The 22325-nt window shown below is 43.3% G+C and overlaps 1 protein-coding gene across 12 annotated transcripts in view; it reads left to right on the top strand.

Annotated features, from left to right (window-relative positions):
- CTNNA3 (catenin alpha 3) overlaps positions 1–22325 on the top strand; it is a 1115062-nt gene that overhangs the window by 539256 nt on the left and 553481 nt on the right. For 11 of the 12 annotated variants that reach the window (XM_053307737.1, XM_053307736.1, XM_053307734.1 and 8 more), the window contains 2 exons: positions 7713–7793; positions 11260–11412. In XM_053307737.1, the coding sequence (XP_053163712.1) occupies positions 7713–7793; positions 11260–11412 (234 nt within the window). Of the gene's footprint in view, positions 1–6883; positions 6905–7712; positions 7794–11259; positions 11413–22325 lie in introns of those variants that run through there. The other variant, XM_053307746.1, reaches the window with a different exon arrangement.

Below are 22325 nucleotides of genomic sequence, written 5' to 3'. Positions count from 1 at the left end.
GGATCTTCAGATTTTTTTAAAAAATAGTCAGAGATGGGGAGGATTGTATCTCAGCAGGGAGCCCATTCCACAATCTTGGGACAGCAATCGAGTCACTGTGTGGCCACCAGACAAGCTGGCAGTAACTGGAGACGGACCTCCTCAAGTGACCTCAATGGGCGGTGGGGCATATAACGAAGAAGACGTTCTCTTAAATACCCAGGACCTAAACCATTTAGGGCTTTATAAGTTATAACTAGCACTTTGTATTCTGCCCGGAAACCTATTGGCAGCCAGTGTAGCTCCATCAACAAGGGAGTAATGTGGTCTCTCTGAGATGACCCGGAGACCAACCTGGCTGCTGCATTCTGAACCAACTGAAGTTTCCAGACTACGTACAAAGGCAGCCCCACGTAGAGCGCATTACAGAAGTCCAGTCTGGAGGTTACCAACAAATGTAGCACTGATTTGAGGTGATTGACCTCAAGAAACGGATGCAGCTGACGTATCAGCTGAAGCTGATAGAAAGCACCCCTGGCCACCGCCTCAACCTGAGAAACCAGGGAGAGGTGTGGATCCAGAAGTACTCCCAGACTACGAACCTGTTCCTTTGGGGGAAGTGTGACCCCCATCTAGAACAGGTAGGTCAAAATAGTCTCTGGAGTTCTGACCCCACACAATAAGTACCTCCATCTTATCTGGATTCAGCTTCAGTTTATTCTCCCTCATCCAGCCCATTACTGCTTCCAGGCAGGCATTCAGGGAGGATATACCATCTCTTGAAGAAGTTGACATGGAGAAAAAGATCTGTGTATCATCAGCATACTGATAACATCCCGCTCCAAATCCCCGGATGATCTCTCCTGGCGGTTTCATGTAGATGTTGAAAAGCATTGGAGAGAGTACGGAGCCTTGAGGGACACCATACTTAAGCTCAGATTTTGAAGAGCAACAGTCTCCAATCGACACCATCTGGAATCTGTCTGATAGGTAGGAGCAGAACCACTGTAAAACAGTGCCTCCCATCCCCAACACCCTCAGACGTTCCAGATGGATACTGTGGTTGATAGTATCAAAAACTGCCGAGAGGTCCAAAAGGACCAACACTTCCTCTGTCAGTTCCCAACTGAAGATCATCCATCAGGCTGACCAAGGCATTCTCCACCCCATAGCCCGCCCGGAAACTAGTTTGAAATGGGTCTAGATAATCAGTTTCCTCCAAGACCGCCTGGAGCTGAGAGGCCACCACCCTCTCAATTACCTTGCCCAGCCATGGGAGGTTGGAGACAGGCCTATAGTTGCTCAACTCTGAGGGATCTAATGTAGGCTTCGTTAAAAGAGGTCTAATGATTGCTTCCTTGAGTCAAGGAGGCATCCTGCCCTCCCTCAGAGAAGCATTTATGATTTCCACCAGGCCTCCTACAACAGCCTCCCTGCTAGATAGAACAAGCCATGTTGAATCAGGGTCAAGAGAACAAGTGGTAGGCCTCACTGCTCCAAGCAGCTTGTCCACATCCTCAGAAGTCACAAACTGAAACTGATCCAGTCGAACCACATAAGAGGTTCGACTGGATCAGTTGTCAGACACCTCCACATAAGTTGTTGAACACCTCCAATTCAGACATTGAATTAATTGTGGCGTTTCTGTCTAAGTTGGCCCAAATCCGAGAGATTTTATCTGCAAAAAATTCTTTAAACACATCACAGTGGATAACTGATGACTCCAAATTCTGGTTCAAGGGAGGGGGGCAGATCATAGTCCCCTCACAACCCTGACCAACCCCGCCAGATGCGAGTTTGCAGAAGCAATACGGGCAGAAAAGAACCGCTTCTTTGCCACACTTATTGCCTGAGCATAGATCTTTAAATGTGCTCTATGACATAATCTGTCAGATTCAAGTCGAGTCTTTCTCCACTTGAGCTCCAGCCACCTACCTTGCTGCTTCAGCCCCCTTAGATTTTCCGTATACCAAGGCGCCAGTTTTGAAGTGGGTCGGAGGGAACGCTTAGGAGCAATCATGTCTACTGCCCCCGTGAGCAAGTTGTTCCAATTCTCAACCTGGCCATCAACAGGATCACTGGCAGAGCCAACACTGAATCCCTCCAAGGCTTCTTGGAATCCTACCGGATCCAATAACCTCTTTGGGCAGACCATTCTAATAGGCAGAGGCGTATCTAGGGAAAATAGCGCCTAGGGCAAGCACTGAAATTGCGCCCCCTGTCCAAACATCTGACACCCATCTTTCAGATAACTTTACTATAATATCAGCTGAAAAATACAAGTCAAGCTCATTAATCTTTTAATATTTCAAAAACTATTTAGCAGTGGACATAGCCAGACCAAAAAATGCTGGGAAACTACAAATTTCAATATGCTGGGGCTCATGCAATACCCAAAGACTATGTGGAGGTGTACTTGGAAAACTAAACAGAAGTGCTTGTCTAATTCTCTACTATGCATTGTAGCATCACTATTACATAAATTTTAAAAATAAATTGAGAATTTGACTTTGACCAGATACTCCGAAAATAATTAAAGGATATGTGGAGTAAACTGTGTCACTGCTTGGAATATATTCTGGTATTTCAGAAAGACAATTAAAATGAGAGAAAGAGAGAAAGAAACTCCCAGTTGGCCTTAATACTAGGGATTTCACACTGATTCAAAGACAAACTCACCATTAATAGGCATATTAAGAAATCACATTTAACTCACTTATCACAAGAAGCAAAGTAAGAGCAAATGAATTCAATCCTAGCTCATAAGCTTCAGCTCAGTATTCATAAGCCCTGATTCTCTGTACATAGTGTACAGTGACTTATATTATGTGTACAGTGTACAGTGACTTATATTATATATGTGTACAGTGTGTACAGTGTACAGTGTACAGCGACTTATATTATGTGTACAGTGACTTATATGTGTACAGTGTACAGTGTACAGTGACTTATATGTGTACAGTGACTTATGTGTACAGTGACTTATGTGTGTACAGTGTGTACAGCGACTTATATTATGTGTACAGTGACTTATATGTGTACAGTGTACAGTGTACAGTGACTTATATGTGTACAGTGACTTATGTGTACAGTGACTTATGTGTGTACAGTGTGTACAGTGACTTATATTATATATTTTGTGTATGTGTACAGTGACTTATATTATATGTGTACAGTGTACAGTGACTTATATTATATGTGTACAGTGACTTATATTATATATATATATTTTTGAAAAATTACCTGTAGCCCCTTTGGGGGGCTTCCTAAAGGCCGTGGGGGAGGGGGTATGCAAAGGTTCCCCCTCCCCCATTGGGCTCTAGGACCTCTCAGGGACCATTTGAGCATGTGCAGTGGCCATTTTTTTTTAATTTTTATTTTTATTTTTATTTTTAATTTTTTAAATTTTTAATTGCCGCTGAAAACAAAATGGCAACCGCGCATGCTCAAATAGCCTCTGCGAGGCTTGGCATGGCCTAAGGCCTCACAGAGGCCATTTGAGCATGTGCGGTGGCCATTTTGTTCTCGGCTGCCATTTTTAATTTTTTTTTAAAATGGTGCCCCTTTCAAGTGGTTCCCGGGGCACGTGCCGTGCATGCCCTACCCTAGTTACACCCCTGCTAATAGGCCCCATTAGTTCAAATCTCCTCCAGATTGGAGGGTGCCAGTCCACATATCAGCTGGATTTACCTCGAATAGGGACCAATTTGGACACAACTCTCCCCGCCCCCGCCCAATTATGGCCATGCATTCTGGCTTAGCCCGAACTATGTCTGGTGTAAAAAAAATCCTCTATTTTCAGCGGCTTTTGAAAAAAACCCGAGCCTTCAAGTATGTACCAGCACGTATCTGTAATGTGTGGAGGGGTCAATGCCAATAATTCAGCTTTCCCCCCAGTTCACACTTCTATGCCCCCCCCCCTTTCAAATGTTTGCTTGGTTTGCTTTCCAGAACAAGAAGTGTCAGGAAGGAGAGTTTGACAGCTCGGTCTGTTCTGCTCTTTTAGTGATTTGCATTTGCGAGCACTTGGGGAAGGGGGGGAGGGGTTGTGGCATATTGGTGAGATTCTGTGGAGGGAGTCCAGAAGGGGAGGGGGAGGGAGAAATTCCTGAGTTAAACGCAAGCACATGCAGAATGTGGGCCTTCCTATGTTTTCAAGTGTGGCTTCCTCTTTTTGAAGCCTGGTCAGCATAGGAACCTAGGTTGGCTTAACATATGCAGATGTTATTGAAGTTTAACAATGGAGACTACAGGTTTGATGTAACTTGAGCCCTTTGTGTCTGAGCTGATTGCATGAGACTGCATTTTTCTCCATCACAGAGAGATAGCAACGATTTCTGCTTTAAAATCCATGCCTCTTAAATGGTCTGGGTGTTGTGTGGGGAAAACATGAGGTGCTGAAGGCAGTCACAAGGCAAGTTCATTATAAAAATAAGCAAGAATTTGGGTCAGATTCAGCAGATTTGGGTTAAGCGTTCTGTTGTTTTGTCTAGTCAGTTTTGCAGAAATCCAGCTGGCTGTCAAGCTAAAAAAAAGTAAAAATGAAGGGAGGCATCTTGCGCCTCTTCTGGGATATGATTGGTGGGAGGAAAACCCCCAGAGCAAGCTATGGGAGTGCACACAGAGAAAGATCCACAGGAATGCAGAGAGGAGCCAAGGAAATGCTGAGGAAATGTAAACAGTCCATTTAATGCTGTGAATGAAGCAGCTCTGAATCTGCTGTGAAGCAGATTCACCCTTCCAATAAACCAGGGCATGAAGCTATGTCTGAATAACTCCCTGTCCTGCTCACTGCTGCCTGTGTTTATTGTTGCTGTTTGTTGTAGTAGTTACACATGCCATGAATGTATAGAGTATTGGCAGAACTGGTTCTGAAGAACTCTGATGGAGTCATTCAAACATCATAACTGTAACTAAAACATTACTTTAAATATACATAAAATAAGAAGAGGAAACTTAGTAAATACTAAACATACTGGAAAAACTGGGGTACCTATGAGAGGAGTCAGAAGTTGTTTCACTGTAGATACTGTAAAGCAAAACCCTGGTTGCTAATAGGGATGTGCAAACAGGTTCGATGTAGAACGTGTTCAGTGTCAAATTGGTTTGGTTCAACCACTTGGGGTTGAACTGAACCATCCCCTGTTCAGTCCAACCCAGGACTGAACACCCCCTGACTGTATGGGGGGTTTGCGAACACACACACACACACACACACACACACACACACACACACACACTGTGTGTGTGTGTGTGTGTGTGTGTGTGTGTGTGTGTATATATATATATATATATATATATATATATATATATATATATATATGAATGAAACTTACCCCCTTTGGGGGAGTTGTTGGAGGGGGTGGGGTCCATGGAGGTTCCCCCTCCCCCTGCCGGCCTCCCTTCATGTCCTAAGTGGATGGCCAGCTCTTCGGCTCGTTCAGGCCTTCCCCATCCGGTGCGGCGGCCATTTTGGAGGCCGCCGCACCTGCGCAATTGGCCTCTGAGTGGCCTGGGTCATGCAGAGGCCAATTGCACAGGTGCGGCGGCCTCCAAAATGGCCCCCGCACTGGAGGGGGAAGGCCCGAATTGGCTGAAGTGCCAGCAGGCTGGTATGGGCATAAAAGGGAGGCTGGCAAAGGGAGTGGGGAACCTCTGTGGACCGACCCCCCCCCCCCCCGCTGTCTCTAACTCCCCCGAAGTGGGTAAGTAAAAAAAAATGTTTGCAATCCCCCCTGTTTGGACTGAACCGGTGGGGGAGGGTTCGAGGGTGTGCCAGACCAAACTGGCCCAGTCCAGTTTGGGTCTGGACTCGAACCAATTGGACCAGCGAGTTCTGTGCACACCCCTAGTTCCTAGGTAAGCTCTGCACTCCCTTCAGGAGTTAATGACATGCAAAAGGTAAAGTTCAGGGGCATAGGTATAACTGAATAGGGGCTGGGAGGGACACATGTCCTTGACCTCTGAGGGAAAGGGGCTCTGGCTAGGCAACAGCTCACTCTTCACTCTCTCCCTCTCAGTTCCCCTACTCACTGACATGCTGTTGGCTCCTGATTGGAGAGCTCATCTTGGCTTCAAAAAAGATGAGCCCCTTCAGGAGCTATATATGTAGGTAGCTGGTACATCCATTAAAAAAAAACAAACAAAAAAAAAAAAAACCCCAAAACATTTCTGAGCCAGGGGAATGCACATGTGAAAGTAGGTGGGTGTATAATGTTATTTACATAGGAGTGAGAGAGAGCATGTTCCAAGAATGTTTCTTCTTCTGCAGCAAAGACATGGATGGGGGAAAGGAGAAGTTTGGGGGTGGGGGCATCTTCAGTTCCATCTCAGGGGCCACTCCAGTCTTGTAATGTGCCTGGTGAAAGTTTGACCCTTTGCTTTCTAGGTGAGAATAATCCAGTCACATGGCACTTTTCAGAATCATAACAAAAAGACTGATCCAGAGGAGGCAAACGAAGGACAGGAGGATTGGGTGGTAGTGGAATAGGGTAACCAGGGCAAGAATATTTGTCTGCTTCAGTGACACATACTTAGACTTGGTTTCACTAGGGTATGAGTTTGAATGGGTTGGGCCAAGGCTCCATGGAGAAGGAGTTGCTGAAAGACAGGAAAGACATTTTGACTTGAGAATGCTTCTTTTATATTGCAAAGTCTCTGGGCTATTGGTTAAAGCATTTTAATCATTCAACCACTGCTGCAATTCTGTGTTTGTTTTTATTTGATTTTTGGACTACCTTTGATTGGTTTGTATGTGCTGTGTACACTATCTGGAGGGTCTGTATGGGCTGACAACAGTCTATAAATTAAATAAATAAAAGTTGCATATTACAAAGTATCTTATAGTGTGTTACCTTCTTCCTTTTCCAATACAGAGACTAACTCACTCTGGTCAAATGAATTTTATGCGTACAGGGCTTATTAGGTAGCTATTTGCCTTTTCATAACTACTTAAACCTCACCCATTATTTTCCATGTATTCAAATTGTAACAGAGTTAACTGTATAACACAAGACTGCATTGCATACATAATTGTTTTTCAGTCTTCCCATGTACAGCTGTTGCTTTATTTAACTCTGCTGTCTAGAATTATTTCATTAAAAGAATAGATACTCATTACCTGAGCTAACTGGGCCAAGAGGCACCTTTTAAGTGGTAATTCTCTTACATTTAGCAAGGGTGTTCCTATTTAGTAGTTCCTATTCATCCCATAGTTCCTGTTCATCCCAGCAAAATGTATTTTTCTGAGTCTGTTTGCTGGTGTATACCTTGTATTTCTTTTTGAATTGTGAGCCCATTTAGGACATATCCCGCCCCCACCCGCCCCAATATCTTTTACTACACAAGCCAGTTAGATAACTCATTGTGTAGAAAAGTATTGATGTTGTTATGTTATTAGAGCACCCAGATCAATGGGGAAATTGGCAAGGAACTGTGCCCATGTATATATGCATGCATGGCCTACAGTTAATCTGACCCTACTATGTACAATATTACATAGTGGACAGGAAATCCTTGAAGCCAGAAATGCATACTTTGCAGATATATGACACAAGAGTAAATGGATTATTCCTGCTCTAGACAGTACTTTAGTACCTCTGCTGTGATTTGTTAAAAGATGGACCATGGGAGAAATTGTTTTTAAGATACCACAAGGGGCTTTATTAAATGGTGTTAAACATCCTATTTATTTTTTGTGTTTTAAATTCTCTTTTCTTCTTGCTTTCTTCCAGACTGACAAAAAAGAAAGGAGCAATACTTTGAATATTGCAATAGACAATATGTGCAAGAAAACAAGAGATCTCCGCAGGCAGGTAATCTCCACAGGGGACAAAATGTGTAAAATGGAGATTTGTGCAAGCAGTTATGAAAGAAAAAATAAATATCTTTTAATGAGACAAATCTTGCTTTCAGTAGAGTGATTGCCGTTAGGGTTAAAGTTTGGGATAGGAGATGGTTGAAAGTTCTTCATAAAAGTGATAATCTCAGGGCATGATCAAAGAAACACAATGCAGCACCCTTTTGGAAACTAATCAGATCTAGGTCTTGACATTTCCTGCCCAGGAACTCTATGTAGAGAGTCAATGTGGCATCTATATTGGGGTGTGCATGTACTGTTTGGCACAGTTCTATCCACATTCGGTTTTATTCAGACCAAACTGCACCAAAGTGATCCGGTTCGATTGAACTGATTGGCTGGGCCCAAACTGATTTGAAGTAGTTCACAATTGAACTGCTCAAATTGGCCAGGTTTGCAGCAGTCTGGTTCATAAGCAAACCGGTTCTGCACATCTGTAAACTATGTCTTCAAAAACAATCACTAGTAATATTTTGATTTGTGTGCTTAGACATTTTATTTACTATAAACCTAATTTCTTAGGTTGGGATAGAGCCCAGATCCACTGAGTAATTGTCCAACTAGCAGTTAAAAGCTTATCTGAAATCTAACTGAAGATAATTAATTTGAGGCACAGTGTTAACTTGTTTAATAATTTAGATAGGAAGTTCAAGAATAATACCTGCAGATTCATTATTTTTCTTGCTGTGTTCATTTGTTACCAATTGCCATAATTGCTGATCTTACTGGTTTAATTATCATGAAATCTAAAAGTTAGATAATCAGATATATTGTTGAGTTTTCCAGTTGGGTAGATGATGATGGCAATTTTTATAACGAATTCCCACGTGGCAGATCGGAGGAGAGGAATTAGATTGAGAGATATGATTTGCCATTGAACTGGGAGCACCTTGGGTCATAATTTAGCTGCATTACATTACAGCAGTACTCTGAAAATCTATGATGCAAAAGATGAAGGCTGACATCCAGTCTAACACTGCCAAAAAAGTTTCACACATGCAACAAGGGAAGGTGATTTTCAGTTGCTGTGAGACCCTCAAGGACATTTCATAAAACAATGGACTCCAGAGGGAAAGGGAGATTTGGCAAAAATTGTTCCTCTCCATTGCACACATGAAACTTTTTTTGTGTGTGTATCATGTCAGTCTGGATATCAGCCAGTTTGTGTTTGTAAGAAAGACAAACTTTATTATGCTACTATATCTTTCAAAACTAGAATATCCCTCAATGTAGTTAGATTTAGAAAAAGCCCTTCTTCTTGACTGTTTTTCCATTTTTAATTTTCTTGTAAAGCTTTTGTGAAAGTAAGAAGAGTAGAAAGTATGTCATACGATGTAGAAGTCATTATTTCAGTTGTCATCCCCCAAGTGGGTGTAGCAGTAGATAGGGATGTGTACGAATGGCTTGGGCAGCTGCTGCCGGGCATGTGCACCAGCCATGTGCATGCCAACGCCACACAAAGGCTGCAGGGAACAGTGCCACAGCTGCATGCGGGCTTTTGGAGAGTGGGTATTGTCACTGGAAAAGCAGCAGGATGGCGGACAAGCAGGTAAAGAGCTGCTTACCGGCTTTTTAAAGGAACTGTTCCCTGCCCCGCCAAACCGGTTCAAATGCCAGCACCCTAGTCAGCAAGCTTCCCAGAGGAGGTGCCGAACTGGCTCATGCACAGCTCTAGCAGCAGACTGGCCTCTTCATGAAATCATGAAGTGATGTGGGGGAAGCATTTGTTAATGCACTTAGAACACTGAATAAGGAAACATTTGGTTTTAAGTATATACTTAATATTCCTTACATTTAATAATAATTTAATAATGCAGTCCAGTCAAATATTTGCTGAATTAGTGCCAGGTTAAAGTGTGTTTACAATGTATTTTAATAATAACAATGTCTCTTAACATTTCACTCCTGTTGCCTTTATGGGTGAGGTAACTCCAATGTTTTCCTCATGCCAGTTCACCTCAGGAAGTAATAACTTCATCAGTGTTTTGACACAGTTTATAAAACTGGGCAAAAATAGTCTTCCTTTGAGTATTATAATAAGCTCCAAATGTGTGTGATGGAAGGACATGGAGAAGAATTCTCTGTCAAGGGTAGTTCGAATATTTGGGAGCACGAGGTGAGATGCAAAATGCACACTCTTTCTCTCTCTCTCCTCCCCCCACCGCCACACACTCACTCACACTCACACCTCTGCCATGGCCAGGCATTTAAAGTGGGTTTGGGTTAAAGAGAGGAGGTTGCTTGTTGGCAGCTTCTTGTTGGCAAGAAGACTGCGTGCAAATCTTTGGAAGGAGCACAGAGGGAGGAGGGAGGTTGCCTCCTCCTTGCCTACACTGAAATAGAAAAATCTTGTCGATTCAGCCCTTGCAAACCTTTGCAAGGAGCAGCATGGAGAGAATACGGAGTAGTCCCTCGACCTTGCTCCTCTTTATTGAGAGTTCTGATACAACCTGTGCAAGCCTCTGGAGTGCAAAGTTCCCCCCACCATAACTTCCGACCTGGCAGCTGTGTTGGTAGGAACAGCAGCAGCCATCCCCATCATACTTCTCCTCCATCTCTTCTTCACCATGTTTTTCTAGCCGCATTATCCTCACCACCTCTCTTCCTTGCCTGTTCAGTAGGCAGAGAGCTGGGAAGTAGGAGCAACAGGAAGTGTTTTTCATTACTTCCTGCTGTTCTAACTAACTATCTCAGCCACTGCCTTTTGAACAGGCAGAGGATGGGGCATAGCAGAGAGGGAGAAGAGGAAGGAAGCTGGCAGTGGCAGTGGTGCATCTACGTCCTACAAAAATATTTTCTGCGACAATAGCAGACTAGGCAGCCAGAGGTGATGGATTGGCGGAGACAGCCAATCCACTGATTGTGCAAATCCCGCTGATGAGACAACTGCCTCACTACATCTCATTAGCAGGCTAGCCCCATTGACTGCTTGGTCACTTATGGGATTTTTTCCTCTTCAGGACTCATGGAAATGAGTAATATCTTTTCCAAGTTCTAGAAGGTATTTCTGTTTCAGTTCGCTTCACTGGCAAAGATTAATTACGTATGGAGTGGTTATACTATGCAGGATTTTACTTTAGTTTTCCTTGTGGTCCCAAGGGTGGTTCACACTTGTATTTTGTATATTCACACTTGTATTCACACATGTATTTTGTACATGTGAGCAGTCATCATGGCTGTCTCTGGGCATAGACTCTGATGGAGAAGCCTGATATGTGAACTGGCTGATTTCTAATATAGAGAATGGGAGGATGGAGTGGGCCTAAACAATTTAGAACTAAATAATTTATATAACTGAGCTGTGGAAAAGGCTGCTTGTTTGTAGATTTTTTTTAAAAAAGTGTGTAGAATAACATTTATGAATTGTTATATATGAATTTCCATAATCTATTGATCTTATTGATGGTCCTTTCTTTTCTTAGCTCCGCAAAGCTATCATCGACCATATCTCAGACTCCTTCTTAGACACAACAGTTCCACTCCTAGTGCTCACTGAAGCTGCTAAAAATGGAAGAGAAAAGGAAATAAAGGAATATGCTGCTATATTTAGAGAACACACATGCAGGCTTATTGAGGTGGGTTTGGTATTAATGCAGTGAAACTGAATATGGAAGGAGAAGTGACCTCACTGAATATTCCCTTTCTCTTTGTGTTTTTGTTCCATATGTTGCATACATCTTTTACTCACTGGACAAAAAGTGCATTCTTGTCTGTGTTCCCAACAGCATATACTCATTTTCATTTTGTTTATGGCTTGGTCTGTATTTGTTGATATAGAAGTGCTATCCCCTCCCCCCCCCCCAATGAGTGGAATTATGCAGTGGTTCTAGGCTCTAAAATCACAGGGCCACTTTGGATAATTCTTTGTCCTCCAGCCTCTGCACACACGCTAAGGATGTGTACATGCCATGAGTGCACATGCCCTCCCCTGCTTCCTAGTGCTCTGGGTTGGTTTTTCCCTAAATAAAGCACCCTCTCAGGAGGGATGTGTACACTCGTGGCATGCACACAAGGATGAGTACGCTCATGGCATGCACACTTTCTTATTGTGTGTGATAGGGCCGTTGGACAAAGTATAATCCGGACTGGCCCATAGTATTCCTTATTGTCTCATGATTAGGAGAGATTCATACAAATGTGTTTTTTCATATGAGGATGGCATAGCCTATTCTCACATTCAAACAGTACCTGATTTTAACTCACAAGAGATAAGCTAAGAACAGCATGACAACTTGCTCATGAACTAAACTGTCAGAACCGAAGCCCACAGTGGGTCATGAACTGGTGTTCTGAGGGTTGTCAGGTGGCAGTTCATCTTATTTGCCACCACCCAACTGTAGCCAAAGGAGGAAGCTTCAGGGAAGCCAGCCACTCCAACCAAGGAAGCTTACTTACATCAGTGGGCTGGGTCAGATCAGGTGATGCCCCCTGGCCCCTATAAAAGCATCCAGGTCAGGCTTACTTGCTGTTCTGAGCAACTAGAACATCTGCTCTTGCTGGCTGCAGACTCCCTTTGTTCACCTTCCACTTCACAGAAGCCAGGTCTGACATGCACCTCTGAAACTATCTTTAACATTTCTGGTATGTAGGACAATGTGAAAAAGATATATACAGTACAGGCATTTTCTTAGCTAAGGCCTAAATCAGAATTTCTTTAACTTGATCTGTAATGAACATAGTATTGATCTGCAATGAACGTATTGCTGAGAGTGTACATTTGATTTCTATTCAGTGTTTTATTCCGCATTAATAATATTGGCACGTGGCTGAAAAATCCCACACAAGTGTGAGGTAAAGCTGAGCAGCTGAAATCAGTTTTGGCTGAAATTGGGGCAGGGGGAGTGGGGGAGTCAAAGCTATGGGGGCACTTTCAGAGGGAAGGGCAAGAGTTTCCAAAAATGTTTTGAGGGCAGAGACCTACTAGGACAGCAGTAGCACCATTCTCTTTAAGAAGGACATTGCTGAAGCCAAAGGCAGTGATCACAGTAAAATTCCTTTTGGTGACTGCTCCAGGTGCAGTATTGCACTGGGGAATTTTGGGGGGAAATGGCAGGCAGGCATCACAAAGAATGCTACCCCCGAGAAGACTTTCAACTTAAAAATAAATGTACCGCACTGAGTGTCTCTTGGCCAAGCAACATATGGAACGTGGCCATGTTGAAAAATAGACTAGCTAAAATGAATTAATAGAGTATGTGTATGAGAGGAGCTATGTTTTCAAATTATTTTTTTAAACTTAAACTAGTATCCTAAGGAAAGGGAAACAGGGTTGAGGACTACATGCTGCCACCCAGCTTGGGCCAAAGGAGATAATGATAGGAAAAATAGACAAGGGATCACTTTATACTAATAGGCCAGAGTGACCAGGTGATGGTGCATCCTGATCTCTATAAAAGCTTTCAGGTCAAGCTTGTTTGCTGATTTGCAATAGAGGACTGTTCTCTGTGCTCACTCTGGATTGCCTTTAGGATGAGCCAAACCAGCCAGTATCAGACAGATAATAAATGGCATATGCAATTGGCTACAGAGATATTCCTACTATCTGTGAGGTTTTATTACTTTATTAAGTTTTAATCAAAATATACAAACACACACAAAATATCCCCGATCACATACATTACTACCCTTATGACCCGGAATAATGCAATATAACAACAATGCACACTTACAAAATAACCATGTATCTTACATCCACCCACCAAATCATCCACAATTCCTCCAAACCTTGTACTGTATTATTTGAATTATTTAAATCAATATCTACTGAACATTTAGCACTTCTCATCTTCTATAAATATATGTAGAATAAATAGATTAACAAATACATACAATTTACTTTGTTTTATCCATCATATAATATACTTGTGTGCATAAATAAATATTACAGACATTAAATACCAAATATATTTGAATAATAAATATTAAAAGACAAGAAGATATATCAGTATATATGAAGCATAATATGTACCATAAAAATATATAAATGTGTCCTAACAACATGAAATATATAATATTACAAAGCTACCAATAAATATTTATAAGTATTAAATACCAGGTATTAATAATATATAGTGCATATATAGTTCTGTAAATATTACCAATATTCAAACACCAAATGCAAAATTATAAAAAAATAGAATAATATTTTATATAGATATTGTATATAGTATATATTGTATATTGTTGTGAACTGCCCAGAGATGTATCCAATTGTTTGGGGCAGTATAAAAATATTTTAAATAAATAAATAGAATAAATATATATATATAATTCTAACAGTTTAATTCTAACTAGCTTAACCTGCACAGAGCTTCTGCATGCTAGTACTTGATTTCTCCCCTCACTCCCTGCCACAGCCCCCCTCTCCTCAGAGATCTCCCCACCCTCACCTGAGCTGCATGCCTGCTCCTCCTCCCCCGCCATCCCATTGCTTTCATCCCCCTCGCCCCTCTTGGTCACTCCTCCTTCCCTTTACTCCATCCACCTCACCTCTCTTGGTGGCGGCTGCAGCATTACTGGCGCCTATTGGCCAAGCTGCAGCCTCCTATTCCCAGAGACCTCCCCACCCGAGCCCCACCCCTGCTCCTCTCCACAGGAGGAGGAGGAGCAGCAGCAGCATTTGACTGGGCCCTTCCTCGCTGCTGCCACCGCCATGGCCGCTCGTTCCCCTCAGGCCACTGACAGGCCCAGACCCGTCCATTGCCTGCCTCCCTCCCTCTGTGAATGACCTCAGTAGCCCCAAACAGCATCAGTGGCTGACTGGACCCTTCCTTGCTGCTGGTGCTGCCATGGCCACTCATTCCCCTCATTCTGCTGACAGGCTTGGGACCGTCCCTTGCCCTTCCTTCTGTCTCTCTTCCCCTCCCTTCTTTTTCTCTTTCTCTCTCCTCCACTCGCTCTTACCAACTTTTTCTTCTCGCTCCCTTCATGTTCTTTCTCTCTCTCTCTCTCTGTTTCCCTCCCTCCCTGAGTTAACAGAACTTGTTCATCTTGTTTCCTCATCTAATTCACAGAACGGCAGCCTCCTTCTCTTGAAGGGGCTCTTTCATCCTTCACAACCCCTCTCTTCACAGACCCCTGCCATCCATCTATCTATCTATCTATCTATTCTCTCTTCTACAATCAAGAATATCTTCTGACCAATAACAGTTGCATTCCAACTGACCTTAACCATCACAGACTCCTCCTCCTTATAAGCATATGGAATCCCCACTGCCCAATCACCACGGTGCCACAGGCTCCTCCTCACTATCTGCATATGGAATCCCCACTGGCCAATCACCATGGTGCTTCTGCTCTCACAGGCCCCTTCTTCCTATCTGCATATGGAATCCCCACTGCGAAATCAGGTGCTTCTGCTTGTGAACTCTCACGATAGCTGCCACGCATGGAATTAGCTATGGGTATGCCTTAGATAATTAAATATATAGATAATGTATAATAAGCATTTTGCCTCCCCAAATTATGTATATAAAAATTATACACATCTGTAATTAAAATATAAGATGTATATTAGAATGCATTAGAATGATGCATTAGAATGATGGAACTAAGTATGTAGAACCATAAATGTGTTATGAATATTATTACAATTAATTAATATTAAGTGAATCCCATATCCAAGGGTTTATAAGATGAAACATTGATCTTCACATTCAAAGGAAAATCCATGCAAACCATTACTCTCCTTATGTTGTCTAATGTAGGCTTCCATATGCAATTTACCTCCCCCAAATCCTGTTAGATTTCAGATAGGCTGTCAGTTTAACCAGTTTAATCAGCTCCCAGTGTTTGTTTAGCATTTTTATAGGCTCAGTTTTGTAGATACATTCTTTGCCTTTGTTTTCTGGCATACACCATTCTGGCTGCTGTTATGTAAATTCTTACCCACTTCAATAATGCTGACGTAAGTTAAAAGATGAATCTTTGCATCCAATAATCTGTAAACTCTACTATTCAGATTATTGATCACCATCTCTCAACTTCGGTTTTTTTAGCACATTGGCAATACCACCAATCTCCATAGCCCCCAAACCCACCACTGGTCCCATATATTATGTTCCGTTTCAGGGGTGTCAGGTGCTACTGGTAACCTCTTGCTGTTTAATGCAGCAGCACAGAATTAAGGCTATGATATTGATAACCGAGAACAATAATGTCACATTTTCTTGCCTTGAACAATCCAATTGCTTCAAATTGCTGGTTAGCTAGCAATTGCTAATTGCAATTGCTAATAGGCTGGTTAGCTTAACATCTGTGCTGGGCTAATCAATGGAAAGCATTCTCAAAGATAACATTGTTAAGCACAAAGAAGAACAGGCCCTGCTGAAAGAGAACCTGCATGGCTTCTGCAAAGGTAGATCTTGCCTCGCCAACCTTTTGGAGTTCTTTGAGAGTGTCAACAGGCATGTGATCCAGTTGACATAGTATAATTGGACTTTCAAAAAGATTTCTACAAAGTTCCTCATCAAAGATGCTTAAGAAAACTCCACAGTCATGGGATGAGTGGACAGTTTGAAGGACAGGAAACATAGGGTTGGTGTAAAAGGACAGTTCTCTAAATGGAGGGAAGTAAGAAATGGGGTCCCCCAAGGCAGGGGTGTAGCAAGGTTAGAGTGGGCCTGGGGATGAGATTTCAAAATGGGCCCACTGCTGCGCAGGCAGGCAGGCAGGCTGCCATGGCCTGGCTGCACCCCCTTCCTCCCACACCTGGAAGAGAGATCAGGCAGGCTGGTGAGGCCCCACCATAGGTCTTGCCACACTTGACCATCTGGCACATTCCCTCCTCCTCGCTCTCTGCTCTGTGCTTTGCGTGTAGCTGTTCCTAGGTGGGGTATATGGGAGGGCTTTAGTTTTGACATTTTTGTAATTTTCTGCCATGAAACAGGCCACTTATAGGAATTTTTAAATGGTTTTTAATTTTTTTTTTAAAAAACCAACAAATTCCCCAATTGGTTTCAAATTAAATATTCAGAATCTTCTCAATCTGCCCCCCCCCATATCAAAGCTCTATGGCAAGCCAATCCCTAAATATCCAAGGGGGGATGACCACAAAAAGAAAATCAGATTAGACCTCCATCACTAAGCAGGTAAAGGCAGGGCTGGGCTGGGCAGAGGGTCTGCACAGAGCTGTGGTGGGCAAGGGTAGCCAGTGCTGGCCACTCTGCCTCCTTCCTGCCTGCCTGCAGCAGGAAGCCAACGAATCGGCACTAGAGTTCAGGCTTCAGTGAGGCCTGCACTAGAGGCCTCTCTTTAAGCCCCACCCACCCACCAAAGAGCTGAGAGGTGGAGAGGGAAGGAGCTGTAGCAGCTTGCCTGGCAAACCTGCACTGTACAAACCTCCCAGGCAAACTTGCACTGTAAAAAAAGGTGGCTCTCAGCTGTGCTAGGACCAGCCTGGGAGTGAGTGGGACTGGGAAAGAGAACAGGGCAGGCTGCAGGGGCCTTAGGGGCCCCTCAGACCCTGTGGGCCTAGGGACAATTGTCCTCTCTTGCTCTATTATCCTATGCCCCTGCCCCCAGGGATTTGTACTGGGACAAGTGCTTTTTATTTTATTCATAAATGATCTAGAAGTTGGGGTAAGCAGTGAGGGGGCCAAATCTGCAGATGACCTCAAACTCTTTCAGGTAGTGAAATCCAAAATGGATTATGAGCAGCTCCAAAAGAATCTCTCCAAACTGGGGGAACAGACAACAGAATGGCAAATGAAGTTCAGTGTTAGCAAGTGTAAAGTGATGCGCATTGGGGCACCCCCCCCAACTTCATATATATGCTCATGGGGTCCGAGCAGTCAAGGAGAGATCTTGAGCTGACCAGGAGAGATCTTGGGGTTGTGGTGGACAGCTCGTTGAAAGTGTCAGCACGATGTGCGGCAGCCGTGAAAAAGGCCAATTCCATGCTTGGAATCATTAGGAAGGGGGTTGAAAATAAAATATTATTTATTATATTATTTATTATATGCTAATACTATAATGCCCTTATACAAATCTATGGTGTGGCCACAATTGGAGTACTATGTATAGTTCTTGTCACCATACCTCAAAAAGGATATTAAAGAACTGGAGAATGTGCAGAAGAGGGCAACCACAATTATCAGAGGCCTAGAGCCCATTTCTTACAAGGTAAGGCTACAACACCTTGGGCTTTTCAGTAAAAAAAAGCGCCTAATTTTTAGTTTAGAAAAAAGCCAATTTTTAGTTTAGAAAAAAGCCAATTTTTTGTTTAGAAAAAAGCCAATTGAGGGGTGACATGATAGAAGTCTATACAATTATGCATGGTATGAAGAGAGAATTTTTTTCCTCACATAACACTAGAATGAGGGGCCATCCCACGAAACTGATTGCCAAGAAATTTAGGACTGACAGAAGGAAGTACTTTTGCACATAACACATAAATAACCTATGGAATTCTTTGCCACAAGATGTGGCCACAGCCACCAGCCTGGATGGCTTTAAAAGAGGCTTAGACAAATGGTTGGAGGTCAAGTCTACTACAAGGCTACTAGTCTGAGGGCTACAGACCACCTCCAACCTAAGAGGCAAGATGCCTCAAAATACCAGGTGGGCCACTGTGGGAAACAGGGTGCTGGACTAGATAGGCCTTGGGCCTGATCCAGCAGGGCTGTTCTTCTGCTTTCATGTTCAATAGTCCTGACCCTTATGCCTTGACTTTGAACTTAGCAAGTATTTTTGCCACTGAATAAAAGCTAGAACAGACTAAACTGATGGGTACTGCTGTGTCCATCTGGGGCTGTGTGAAGAATCCTTCATAAATACGACAGCATTTTGCTGAAGTTTCTCTCAAATGAAGCAACAGTGATGAACCTCATAGATTTGCAGAGGGAATTCAAGATCCTTAGAATTGCCCTGTGTGACTACCTGAGAGATACTCAGCTAAACAATTTGTTTCACGGGCAAAATAATTAGGTTTGCTTCATCCACAGAAGATGAAAAAGAAGTAAACAGATGGCTAAAGTAGTTGTTCTCCACATCCACTTATAACTGAGAATCAGGCTAAATTAATCATGCTCATTTTTTCACAAGTATCTCAGTGCATTGAAGAATGAAGCAAATGAGTGAAAGGCATTGAAGTCTATATTTTCTGGCACAATTGCTGCAAGCGTTTGTTGCTTTTCAAAAGAAACATTATAGGCATCTGATTGAACCATTGGCCTCTAAAATATGTTCTCTTTAAAATCTATGTTTGGGCATCCTGTCAAAAATCAATAATGACCATACACCACAATAGTCACACCTTCCAACATTTCACAGGTGAAAATAGAGACAACTATAATGTTCTTATACACTCCTAATGTTGCACCAAGGATTGCTGCTCTAGCACCTCACTACTCACTATTGCTGAGGGTTCCTTTTTTTCTTCTGTATACCAGATTCATTTACTCAACAACAGACTCTCCTGCACTGGCTTCTGAAGTTCTGATTTAGCGAAATGACAATAACAGTTTGCCATTAAACAAAATTTCAGGATGTTTCATCTACCAAAGGATTGGGATGTGCTTACTAGAGCAGAGCTTCTGCAATTCAAAACAACCAGCCAGATATATTATCAGGATAGACAGTTGTAGGAAAGGAAGGAAGTAGCACGCTGACGTTTTTCTGTCTATCTGAATGCATAATGGCTTGCGCACTGGAGCTGAGATGCATCTGCTCTTCTCTCTGATATTTAACTTCTAGAGGTTCAGGAAGAGAGGCTGAAACTTGAAGAGTTAAGTAGCAATTGTGTTGAGAAAAGCATATACAGCCGTTATGAGGATTGGTGCAGGAAACAGAGCCTGGCCATAACTTTATTAAAATTTCAAATTTAGAAGAACTAGATACCAAGCAGGTGGCCGAATTGTGACATGTAGTGTGACCCTAATTATTAAGGGGAGGGCAGGCAATACCTCAGGCAAAAGCTAGCCCATAAAGAGAGGGGATCGGGCAGAAACCAACTGCCCAGAGACAAATTGCTCCTCTCCCCACAGGGCATTGACCCCAAAGTAAAATATAAAATTGGGCTGGGAGAAGGAGCCCCTCCTCCAGACCCAGTTCCCCGACCTGAATCCTGCCCACCAGCTGTTCTCGCTTTCTGTGTCCCATCACCATCACCATCACCATCAGGCTATCCCTGCCCTCCAAGTTGTGACATATAGCCAATTGACAGATAATATAGCCAATATAGCCAGTTGAATTATACTTTGTTTTCTTGTCTCTTGCTCTGTCTTGCAAGATGCGGGAGTGCTCCTGCAATAACTAGCACCCAGCTTGCCTCTTCCCGGCTTCACACACACACACACACACACACACACACACACACACACACACACACACCACATTCAAGGTAGGTGTGGTCCTTCTTGCAAATCATTCTAATCATTCTAGTTTAAAAGGCATCCCCATAGTCTAAAGGCAAAGTAAGGACAACTATTTACCAGAGAAAGCCATATTCTTCATAGCAAGGCCGAGGAGGCAGGAGTGGCTCCCTGAGTGTGATTCCCTGACTTAAGAGAACATCTTCTTCACTATGAACCCAACTGCCTATTGAGATCATCTGGAGAGGTCCGTCTGCAGTTGCCACCAGTTCATCTGGGCCTTCTCCGTTGTGGCCGTGAGATTTTGGAATGTGCTCCCTGCTGAAATAAAAGACTCCCCATCTCGAACAGCTTTTAAAAAGTATCCAAAGAAACACTTATTCTCCCAAGCTTTTTAATTAGAACTAGCTGGCCAGGCGCAGAGCATCTGCACCTCTAGTTCTCCCCCCTCTGCCTGCCAGTTTCCACTGTTTTCTCCCTCCCCCAACCTGCCTGCAGCCGCCGTTTTCTTTGCCTGCCTGCTGCCACTGTTTTCTCCACCCGACCACTCTCCCATTGCCGTTTTCTCCCCACCTGCCTGTCAGTGCCGCCGCTTTCCTCTTCCTCTGCCAGCAGCTCACTCGCGAGAGCTGCCACGCATGGGATTAGTGATGGCTACATCTAAGAGAAATATATGGAGAAATTGTGGTTTAAAGTTGTTTTAATGTTTTAATATTTTTTTAATGTTGTAAACTGCCCAGAGACGCAAGTTACAAATATAATAAATAAATACATTAAATAATTGTTTATTAAGTTTGTGTTGAGCTTTGGCTGAAGCCATATACTCTGCACAGCCTCTGTGGCATGACATGAAGGAGATGGTTCCCACCACACAGTACTATGCTTTGCCCAGTGGTGGGGCTTCTTTAATGGAAATGAAGCTCTCTCAAGCCCAGTGCCATCTTGGAAAGCACATAGCGCTCTATGGAGAAAGTGCTGGGAAGGACCACACTTCTCAGTACTTTGTGCATGCCTTGCAAAATAGCATTGGAGGGTCACAGAGCTAGGTTTTTCCTAAAGCTCCCCCCAGTGGTGCACCTAGGTAATTTTGGAGCCCAGATATGAAGGGCTTTGGATCCCCCCCCAGCTTGAGTGGGAGTTGGGGGCAAGTTAAATCTTCTAATAACACCTTTTTTCAACCTTAGCTGTGTGGCAGGGATGTGGAGACGGGGGCAGCAGGTGGGGTGTGGACCGAGGTGGGGGAGGTGGAGTCAGTGGCAAGACCTCCTTCTCTGAGCCTGCCTGCCCCCCATAGGACAGGTTGGGCCATTTTCAGCCTATTTAGGGGCTCTCTGCATTTGCCAAAAATGGCCCAAGCTGTCATTTGGGCAGAAGGTGGCACAGGGGTGGTTGAAAAATATTTTTCTAAAAAGATTTAACTTGCCCCTGAATCCCCTCCTGTGGGCAGCGGTGGGGTGGGTGTGGGGCAGCAGTGGGGCTTTGCCCCCCCGAACATTTGTAGCCCCCCCCCCCAAGACAGGAGACCACGGACCAGATCCACGGACCAGATCCATGGCAAAGTGCACCTCTCGCTGCCCCCACCCCATAGCACTGGAGAAAGTGCAGCACTGCACAGGGGTCAGCACAGTGGGAAATGGCTCCCATACTGAAGGCTCTTGTAGAGGGAAATGGCTCTCCCATAGTGGACCTTGCTTGAAAAAATAGGGAGCATCACTGTACTAGAGAGTAGAGAATAGGAACTGTTCCTGGTAAACAGGGAGAGCAAAGGACTATGGGTTAGCTAGACATAATGAATTGGTTACAATTATTCAAATTGTTTAACTGAAACAATTTCTTTTAATTTCTTTTCAGTTAACTAGTTCAATTAAATAATTGAAATAATTTTGCTGGTAGTCACATAGGGCAAGCATGTTAGGTACTGCGTACATTAGGGCTGAACTGAATCAAAAATCCCGCTTCAGTTTCATTTGCTGCTTTGGCTTTTTGCACGCTTCTCTTTTCTTGTCTGCACTGAATCCATGTGTCCAGTTCTGGCATCTCCAGGTATGCTGGGGAAATGCTTTGGAAATAAAGCTCACTGAAATAAGAGCATCTTCTTCTCTGTTTGTTTTCAGGAAGACCCTCGAGACTCACCTGTTCTTACAGGCTTTTAATTAAAATTAATTAAAATAATTTTT

The sequence above is a fragment of the Hemicordylus capensis genome, chromosome 3, assembly GCF_027244095.1.
Source record: "Hemicordylus capensis ecotype Gifberg chromosome 3, rHemCap1.1.pri, whole genome shotgun sequence".
NCBI lineage: Eukaryota > Metazoa > Chordata > Lepidosauria > Squamata > Cordylidae > Hemicordylus > Hemicordylus capensis.
This window is presented reverse-complemented; position numbering and strand designations above follow the sequence as displayed.